The following is a 10582-nucleotide window of genomic DNA, read 5'->3' on the forward strand; positions in this document are numbered from 1 at the left end:
TATAGAACAGGGTATATTGTAGGTAGGTTGTAGGTGGTACTGTACTGTATAGAACAGGGCATATTGTAGGTAGGTTGTAGGTGGTACTGTACTGTATAGAACAGGGTATATTGTAGGTAGGTTGTAGGTGGTACTGTACTGTATAGAACAGGGTATATTGTAGGTAGGTTGTAGGTGGTACTGTACTGTATAGAACAGGGTATATTGTAGGTAGGTTGTAGGTGGTACTGTACTGTATAGAACAGGGTATATTGTAGGTAGGTTGTAGGTGGTACTGTACTGAATAGAACAGGGAAGGGTGGTAGTTGGTGGTACTGTAGGTTGTCATGGTGACGACCTTCATACTTTGTAGTAGATGTTGGCTGGGCTCTGGGGGGGCATCTCCTGGACGATGTAGACGGGGTGGCCGTAGTCCCCGCTCACCTTCTCGTAGTGAGGGCAGTACGCCGAGTCCGAAGTCCGCAGGGGGATGATGATGTCACTGGGTTCTGAGCCGTTGTTATTCCCGCTCCCGTGGCCGCCCCCGTGCCCACCGCCGTGCCTCTTGGGGCTGGTGAGGGAGGACAGCGACAGGGGTGGGTGGTGGGACTCCGAGTGCTTGGCGTGTCGCCGCCGGTAACACACCACGCAGATCACTGCGGTGACCAGGAGGAGAAAGGCGGAGCCTCCTGCGGCGCCGGCGATGACAGCCACGTTGGAGGGGGGAAGGGGTCCGTTCTCACCACCCGTGCCTGCCGAACCACCGCCGTCACCGCTAGGAATCCTGGGATGAGTGGTGTTACCAGCACCACCTGTAAAATGACACAATAAATGTTTACTTTAAAAGGATACTTTGGGATTTTGGCAATGAGGCAATTTATCTATTTACCCAGAGTCAGATGAACTCGTGGATAACATTTTTATCTATGTATGCAGTTTGAAGGTAGCAGATAATTTGCCCTCATTGCCAAAATCCCAAAATATCCCTTTCTATTTCACTAACCTTTTACATTTCATATGTTCAGTGTTGGTGGTAGGGATAAATATTTTTCAGAAAATCAGCCAAGTTGCAATGCTGGTTTAATTCATATTTATCCCGAGAAATACCGCAAAAATTGGAAGTGGCCATTTAAAGCATTGAAAACGAAGTCACTATGCCAGGGTTCTCCCCACATCTCATATATCTCATATATTTGGCAAAATCTAGTTGATGATTATACAGACAGCAGATCAGCTCATGAATAACGGGGAGATGAAGAGTGGAAATAGTTTAAATATTAAGGTATCTTAACGGGAACCAACACTATTTTAAAAATATCCATATCTACTCCCGCGTGACGCAGCAGTCTAAGGCACTGCATCTCAGTGTTAGAGGTGTTACTACAGACACCCTGGTTCGAATCCAGGGCTGTATCACAACCAGCCGTGATTGGGCGGCACAGAATTTGCCCAGTGTCATCCAGGTTTGGCTGGTGTAGGCTGTCATTGTAAGTAAAAATTTGCTCTTAAGTGACTTGTCTAGCTAAATAACGGTAATACTAGCATACTGTTTGTTGACCACACATTCTCTACCGAAGCTCTCATAAGGGCAGAGAAGTGGGGGAAATGTTATAGCGGAGAGACGTCTTTTGATAATGCTACCTATTAATTACAGAATAAAGTTAGGAATTTTCATGCGACAGTAGTCAGCATTTTGGGTTTCAGTGGGATTGGGACTGGATAAGAAAATTGCCTCTAGAACAGGAGAAGATAGAATTTTCCCTCATGCCTTTCTGGATTGTTAACAGACAGCCTATCTAGTGAATTGTGCATAGGTCTATAAATTTGTGACTGTCTGAAGAGTCACAATGACAGCTCAAAGAGGCACGCATTATTTAATAGACTATTCTGTAAAGGTTTCCTGTAGGGTTTATTGACTGCATTCGGGTCGCGTGTGCAGTCGGGAGTGTCAATTACACATGTGCTTTGAATTAATGGCAACTTTGTGTGAAGTATATACGCTAGGATAAAGGCTTCTACGTGACAACCTGTTTGGATAATGTGCTATTTAATTCTTTGCTAATTTGCTGCTGCGTTATTGTGACATTGTGTAAAATGACCTTTCCAGGGTCTTGTCATTGAATGTTTGTGTATCCCGGGATCCCGGTTACCCATGTTAATCCCTAGTTGGGGGTAACGTGTTTCAAAACTAATGCAGTACAGTAATTAAATTACTTTTGTGAATAACGAAAAGAAAGTCCAACATCCTAATATTTTGTTCTGTAAACTCTTTATCTACTATAACTCAGGGGTGGAACCAACGTTTTGGCATGCCGTGCCTTTTCAGGGTGTAACCTCTCACATGTACATACTACGCGCCAATAAACAGTCTACACCACAGCAAGGTGACTAACAGTCTCCTGTCAGTTATAGTGGCACGAACACGAAAGGCTATACCAGGAGGAATGCAGCAAAAATGCAGCCAATGTGACCGTGACCATATGTGGTCTGTCTATCCACATGAATAAGTGGATGGCATTGGATATAAGAGTGTTTGGAATGTTCCTCTGTGCCTGTGGAGAGGCCTACTGAGAGGCTGGCTCTGGCTTGAAGCCACAGCAGCCTACAGTGTGTGGATCAAGGTAGCGCTACATCCCTTAAGCCTAACAACGCTGTTTACGTAGCATTAGCGCTATCCACATGAAGGAGCCCGAATGGTTGGGTGGTTTATGCGGTGTCCCAAATGGCACCCTATTCCCTATGTAGTGCACTACTTTTGACCAGGGCCCATAGGGCATTGTGCAGGACTATGGTCAACAGTAGTGCACTACATAGGGAATAGGGTGCCATTTGGGAAGTAATCTCGGTCTCTATAGCTTGAGACCACACGGTGAAGCTGCCTGGTTGGAACCTGGTCCCAACCGCACGGTCCGACCGCATGTACGGTTACGGCCCAGCAGGTGTCTGGTGGGTTTGGGACCCCCTGTGAGGAGTGGTCGTGTTGCCCGTGCGAACGTCGGTCCTGGTAGCGTTTAGGGTGGTAATGCGAAGCGCGGCAGTGGGATTGGGTTATCATTATTCTTGGCACATTCCCCACTCATTTTCTCTCTCTTCCCTCCCTTCTCTCATCTCGTCTTCCCCTCACTCTGTGGCTCTCCCTCTCTCTGGGTCATTGTGGACATAATAACATCCCCCCCTCGGCTCGCCCTTTCATCACCCCCTATTGCGAGCTCCCCTACCGCGTACACAGGACTAACTGACTGACTGACAGAGAGGCAAAACGCTAATACTAGTCGCCAATTCCACTCTCCTCCTCTCGCTTTCTTCCCTCCCTCCCCCTCTCGTTCCCTCCATCCCTCCATTACCCAAACATCTCTCTCCATTACCTCCTACTCCTTTCACCAGCTCTCTCTATTATCCTCATATTCCCTCGTTCTCCCTCCCCCTCTCTCCCCACTCTCTGTCTCTTTCCTATTCAACAGTACAGCCATCTAGTGTCCCTCCCTCTCCCTTCTCTCCCCTTTTCAGTGTTTATCCTCTTTCTCTTTCAACAGCTAAAGCCATCTTCTTCCCTTCTCACTCCCCCTTTCTGTCTTCCGTGCTTTCTCCATTACTCTCATCAGTTCTCTCATTTACACTTCACACTAGAGAAAGGGCCTGCGTGGCAGCATCCCAAATTGCACCCTATTCCCTACATAGTGCACTACCTTTGATTAAAGCCCTGTGGGCCCTGGTCAAAAGTAGTGCACTGTATAGGGACTAGGGTTTAGTTTGGGACACAGAATATGTGTCTGGGACAGAACAACCCAGCACACAAAGAACAGGTCAACAAGCTCCCTGCCATGAGACAACATCCCCCTCCTCTCCTCGGCTATCCTTTCATCTTCCTCTTCTCTCCTCAAGCATCAGCTACCCTCCTCTCCTCTCCACACCTCTCCTCTCCTGTCCTCTATCTCCCTCTCCTCTCTCTCTCTGCTCAGATTTATAATTTTCCTCTCCTCTCTTCTCTCCGCGGACCAACAGAAACCAGGCCGCCCAAACTAACGACCATAATAACTCTTTCAAATTGCGCCCCCGGTCTCCCCCTCCTCCCCCCTCTCCGGGTAGCTATTAGTGCTGTCGTTCCTCGCCTGCGCCACTTAGCTCTGAGGGAAGGAGAGGAAAGGAGCGGATGGACAGAGAGAGGGATGAGAGCGATGGAGGGATGGAATTAATAGAGACCCCACAGATGTTGCTGGCTCGTATTCTCCATCTGTCGTTTTTTTACCGTCCCTCATTCTCTGTCGCTTCCTTCCTTTCTCGACTCACTCGCTTTTTTGTTTTTTTTGGTTGAAGTTTTTCCTCATGATGGTGTAAGTGTGTAAGCTCTTCCACACCCCTCTTACCTGTATTTCTGGTGTTGGTACGGCCCGCGTTTTGGTCTGGTTTGGCAGGTTTCGGGGGCAGTCCATAGGGGTCTAGCGGAAAAAAACAGGGGTATACGCCGGTCAAGGTAACACAACCTCAAAACAGGTACACCAATAATAAGATCTCTGTGGCGCTAATGCAACGCCTCTGGGGCCCATTAAATGAAACTAAATATTGATCGTCCTCCAACGTCATTTTCCAAAAGAGCTATCCAACAAGATTAAAATAGGATACTTAAAGAGTTTCCATTTGTAAAATGACCACAATGAATATAAAACTGTAATAAAAGCCCATCATCTCCAATTACCACACCACCCCATCTGTCAGACAGGGAACAGCCCCACTGAAGTGCTAGGCTGCGTCCCTATGGGCTCTGGTCAACACTAGTGCACTATAAAGGGAATAGGGTGCCATTTAGGACACTTAATATCCTCTAGCCATGGGACAGAGTATACAGAGTCCCATATAGATTTACTGAGGGGGACATAATAAACGTCCCTATTGTGCTGAGTACACAGAGAGACTGCACAATGTACAGACACACACGCGGACACACAGTCTATGTGCAGAGCTATAATTCTACACTAACTGACATTTACGGAGGTCCATACACAGTGGCAGGTATTATTGGTCGACGGGCCCTCTGATGAAAGACAGCCAATCAGAACTTGGCATGAGGGGAGTTTGGATCAATATGACTGCTGGGGCTGCTGAGGGTGGACTCTAGTGTGTGTGTAGGAAAGAAGAGAGAGAGAGACTGTGTGTGTGTGTGTGTGTGTGTGTGTGTGTGTGTGTGTGTGTGTGTGTGTGTGTGTGTGTGTGTGTGTGTGTGTGTGTGTGTGTGTGTGTGTGTGTGTGTGTGTGTGTGTGTGCATGAGTGTGTGCCTGCGTGTACCTGCGTGCAATGCCAATCAGTGTGTGTGTGTGTGTGTGTGTGTGTGTGTGTGTGTGTGTGTGTGTGTGTGTGTGTGTGTGTGTGTGTGTGTGTGTGACGACGAACAGAGCAGACATGACCTTTCAGACACACAACATATAACACAGAGAGAAGAGGAAGAGAAGGAGAGAGCGGGGGAGAGAGAGGGAGCGGGAGAGAGAGGGGAGAGAGAGGAGAGAGAGAGGAGAGATATAGAGATGTGGAGAGAGAGGAGAGACGAGAGAGGGAGAGAGAGAAGAGAGGGGGAGAGAAGGAGAGAGGAAAAGAGGGGAGAGAGGAGAGATGGGGTGAGGAGGAGAGAAAGGAGTGGCGAGAGAGAGAAAGAGAGAGAGAGGGCAAGGAGGATGGAAGACAGAGAGCGTGGGGGAGGGGGGGTATTGAGGGAGAGAGTGGGGAGTGGGGAGTGGAAGGAGCAAGGAAGATGGGTGGGGAGGGAGGGAGAGCTTGAGTGAAAGAAAGAAAGAAAGAAAGAAAAAGGGAGGGGGAGAAAGGGAGAGCAAGGGGAGAACAAGAAAGGTGAAAGAGAGTCAATGATGCCGGTTTTCATTGAACCAGCAATGAAAGAAAGAGAGAGCGAGAGAAGGAAATAAAATAGATATAGAGGGAGTGCTATGCATCTCCTCTGGGTGGGCTGTGTGTGGAGAATGATGGAGAGATAGAGACAGCAGCAGCACTTCCCTCTCAGGATAAGAGCTTCCACAATACGCACAACAACACAGAGAGCAGATAACACTGTTGGGGAAATGTGTGGGAGAGAGGAGGGAGAGGATTATATTATGAGGAGTGTGTGTGTGTGTGTGTGTGTGTGTGTGTGTGTGTGTGTGTGTGTGTGTGTGTGTGTGTGCGTGCGCATGTGGACGGGTGTACGTATGCATGTGGGGTGGGGTAGAGGAACAGGGGATGAATGGGTGGGGTGTTCAATGAGAATGCGGGTAAAATGTGGGTAAAAATGTATTATTTGTGTACGTATTAGTGATGAGCGATGAACCGAAATGTGGATTATTTATCAGTTTTTAAACTAATTGACGTTGGTTCAATTATTTGAATTCCATTTTGTTTTTCTGTGAGCTCAATACGGTCATTGCACAGCTCCAGCCTGAATTGTTCGATGTAGTAGGGAGTTGTAGTTTCCAACAGGCCAATATTCTACATAGTTTAGCACATAAAATGTGGTAATTAACTACAATGACCACAATCCATTGCGCATCTACTTGTCCGGTCTGTGTTTTTTTTATACGCCTGCTACAGAAGGGTCAAGCTGTTGCTTCGTGAGGCATCTCTACCTGAAAATACATGATCTAAGTATGATAGTTGGTATTCAGCAGTCATAAAAGTATGCCTTCTTTACTTTGAAGAACTACTCAAATAGTGATTTTGTCAGACAGCATAGGCAGCAGCTCTACAGAGACGATGACTTGGAATGAAATAATAAAGTCATCAATAAAACAAATGTAATATACAACAACTGAAAGATTTTATTAAAGTGAATAAATGATAGTTAGTAAGTGATAAGCAGTAATGGACAGTCACTACCATCATGGGACTTCTATTCATTGTTTTATTCTGTGCTGTTACAGCCTTCAAACCAAATAATCTAAACCGTGAACATTTTTGAATAATCGAACCGACACAGAAAAACCTCAAAAAGCACAAATCGCTCAGCTCTAGTGTGTGTATGTGTGTGTAAAATTCTACTGACCGCTGTATGTGTTTGTGTGTTTACAACCAAGTATGAAAATATGTGTATCTAAGAGAAAGTATGACTAACATCTAAAACACTCCGTCCCCCAAGGGCCCTCGCAGCAGAGTCATTAGCAGGGCCAATAGAGACCCTTTCCTCTCCATGGTACATATACAGAGCCAGGAGCCGCACCAGTGGTGATGATACCCAGAAAGAGCAGCCTACTCCCTACCCTGGAAGCAGCCAGGTCACCAGTGGTGTTGATACCCAGAAAGAGCAGCCAGGTCACCAGTGGTGTTGATACCCAGAAAGAGCAGCCAGGTCACCAGTGGTGTTGACAACCAGAAAGAGCAGCCTACTCCCTACCCTGGAAGCAGCCAGGTAACCAGTGGTGTTGACACCCAGAAAGAGCAGCCAGGTCACCAGTGGTGTTGATACCCAGAAAGAGCAGCCAGGTCACCAGTGGTGATGAAACCCAGAAAGAGCAGCCTACTCCCTACCCTGGAAGCAGCCAGGTCACCAGTGATGTTGACACCCAGAAAGAGCAGCCTACTCCCTACCCTGGAAGCAGCCAGGTCACCAGTGGTGTTGATACCCAGAAAGAGCAGTCTACTCCCTACCCTGGAAGCAGCCAGGTCACCAGTGGTGTTGATACCCAGACAGAGCAGCCTACTCCCTACCCTGGAAGCAGCCAGGTCACCAGTGGTGATGATACCCAGAAAGAGTAGCCTACTCCCTACCCTGGAAGCAGCCAGGTCACCAGTGGTGTTGATACCCAGAAAGAGCAGTCTACTCCCTACCCTGGAAGCAGCCAGGTCACCAGTGGTGTTGATACCCAGACAGAGCAGCCTACTCCCTACCCTGGAAGCAGCCAGGTCACCAGTGGTGATGATACCCAGAAAGAGTAGCCTACTCCCTACCCTGGAAGCAGCCAGGTCACCAGTGGTGATGATACCCAGAAAGAGCAGCCTACTCCCTACCCTGGAAGCAGCCAGGTCACCAGTGGTGATGATACCCAGAAAGAGTAGCCTACTCCCTACCCTGGAAGCAGCCAGGTCACCAGTGGTGATGATACCCAGACAGAGCAGCCTACTCCCTACCCTGGAAGCAGCCAGGTCACCAGTGGTGATGATACCCAGAAAGAGTAGCCTACTCCCTACCCTGGAAGCAGCCAGGTCACCAGTGGTGATGATACCCAGACAGAGCAGCCTACTCCCTACCCTGGAAGCAGCCAGGTCACCAGTGGTGATGATACCCAGAAAGAGTAGCCTACTCCCTACCCTGGAAGCAGCCAGGTCACCAGTGGTGATGATACCCAGAAAGAGCAGCCTACTCCCTACCCTGGAAGCAGCCAGGTCACCAGTGGTGATGATACCCAGAAAGAGCAGCCAGGTCACCAGTGGTGTTGATACCCAGAAAGAGCAGCCTACTCCCTACCCTGGAAGCAGCCAGGTCACCAGTGGTGATGATACCCAGAAAGAGCAGCCAGGTCACCAGTGGTGATGATACCCAGAAAGAGCAGCCTACTCCCTACCCTGGAAGCAGCCAGGTCACCAGTGGTGATGATACCCAGAAAGAGCAGCCAGGTCACCAGTGGTGTTGATACCCAGAAAGAGCAGCCTACGCCCTACCCTGGAAGCAGCCAGGTCACCAGTGGTGTTGACACCCAGAAAGAGCAGCCTACTCCCTACCCTGGAAGCAGCCAGGTCACCAGTGGTGTTGATACCCAGAAAGAGCAGCCTACTCCCTAGCCTGGAAGCAGCCAGGTCACCAGTGGTGTTGACACCCAGAAAGAGCAGTCAGGTCACCAGTGGTGTTGACAACCAGAAAGAGCAGCCTACTCCCTACCCTGGAAGCAGCCAGGTCACCAGTGGTGTTGACACCCAGAAAGAGTAGCCTACTCCCTACCCTGGAAGCAGCCAGGTCACCAGTGGTGTTGACACCCAGAAAGAGCAGCCTACTCCCTACCCTGGAAGCAGCCAGGTCACCAGTGGTGTTGACAACCAGAAAGAGCAGCCTACTCCCTACCCTGGAAGCAGCCAGGTCACCAGTGGTGTTGATAGCCAGACAGAGCAGCCTACTCCCTACCCTGGAAGCAGCCAGGTCACCAGTGGTGTTGACACCCAGAAAGAGCAGCCAGGTCACCAGTGGTGTTGACAACCAGAAAGAGCAGCCTACTCCCTACCCTGGAAGCAGCCAGGTCACCAGTGGTGATGATACCCAGAAAGAGCAGCCAGGTCACCAGTGGTGTTGACACCCAGAAAGAGCAGCCTACTCCCTACCCTGGAAGCAGCCAGGTCACCAGTGGTGTTGATACCCAGAAAGAGCAGCCTACTCCCTAGCCTGGAAGCAGCCAGGTCACCAGTGGTGTTGACACCCAGAAAGAGCAGCCAGGTCACCAGTGGTGTTGACAACCAGAAAGAGCAGCCTACTCCCTACCCTGGAAGCAGCCAGGTCACCAGTGGTGTTGACACCCAGAAAGAGCAGCCTACTCCCTACCCTGGAAGCAGCCAGGTCACCAGTGGTGTTGACAACCAGAAAGAGCAGCCTACTCCCTACCCTGGAAGCAGCCAGGTCACCAGTGGTGTTGACACCCAGAAAGAGCAGCCTATTCCCTACCCTGGAAGCAGCCAGGTCACCAGTGGTGTTGACAACCAGAAAGAGCAGCCTACTCCCTACCCTGGAAGCAGCCAGGTCACCAGTAATACAAGTCAGTATTCAACGTCCATCCAGGTCTGGGGACATCGGGAGATGACGTGGAAACCGGCCACTAGGAGCAGTAGTGAGCGCTGTTACCTTCAAGTAGGTTTACGCATCTGCCTCTGATTCTGAAGGTTGCACGTTCGAATCCAGTGATAGAAAGTCGTTTTTGAGATGTTTGTTTTAAGCCTATCCTAAGCTTTAACCCTAACCTTATCCATTTGGTGTTAATGTCTGCACTTAACCTTAAACACTTTGAAATTAGACGTTTGAGAAACATCATTCTGACGTGAGACTGTGAGAACTAGTCGGTGTGAGTGTGCATAGAGAGCCAGTATCAGAGAGAATAGTGGTGTTCAGCGTGTTAGTGAGTGAAGTCAACAGGCCTCATTAGAGCTGTGTGATCCTGCCTGCTCCTCTCCTCCAGCTCTCTGCCTCTAATCAACACTAATACACTCCGAGGAGAATATAGTAGTCGGTGTGTGTTTTTCACTGCGTGTGTGTGTCAGTACTCACTCTGTCCCACTTTAAGGACCACCTTCATGCCCTGCGTGGCACACACTCCTCCCCTCATACTCTCCAGACCCTGGCGCGTCCCATCTGACGTGGCTGGAGGGGGAAGAACATAGAACACATTAGGAGGAGTGTCACACGCACACACACACACACACACACACACACACACACAAACAAATGTATGTACACATGCACTTATGCACACACATACAATACCCCTCCCTCCACTCTTCCTTTCACAATGCCTCCCATTCATACAGCCAAACCATTCTACCCGACCAAAACATGAGTGACATTTGCAGGCGTAGTGATTAAACTCACACAGAAGCCGTGAAATGTCACAGTCCTACAAGATGGGAGGCTTTTAATAGGTGCTAAGGTCTCGG

At 49.1% G+C, this 10582-nt stretch overlaps 1 protein-coding gene across 1 annotated transcript; it reads right to left on the bottom strand.

Moving 5' to 3' along the window:
* Positions 1-306: 306 nt before the first annotated feature.
* LOC120043036 (ephrin-B2-like) lies at positions 307-10289 on the bottom strand (the record flags this gene model as incomplete). Its single annotated transcript, XM_038987769.1, has 3 exons — positions 307-791; positions 4344-4415; positions 10197-10289. Coding segments are annotated over 3 exons (617 nt in total), but the record flags the coding sequence as incomplete, so codon positions are not given.
* Positions 10290-10582: the final 293 nt, after the last annotated feature.

Source organism: Salvelinus namaycush, unplaced genomic scaffold (genome assembly GCF_016432855.1).
Source record: "Salvelinus namaycush isolate Seneca unplaced genomic scaffold, SaNama_1.0 Scaffold841, whole genome shotgun sequence".
Taxonomy (NCBI): Eukaryota; Metazoa; Chordata; class Actinopteri; order Salmoniformes; family Salmonidae; genus Salvelinus; species Salvelinus namaycush.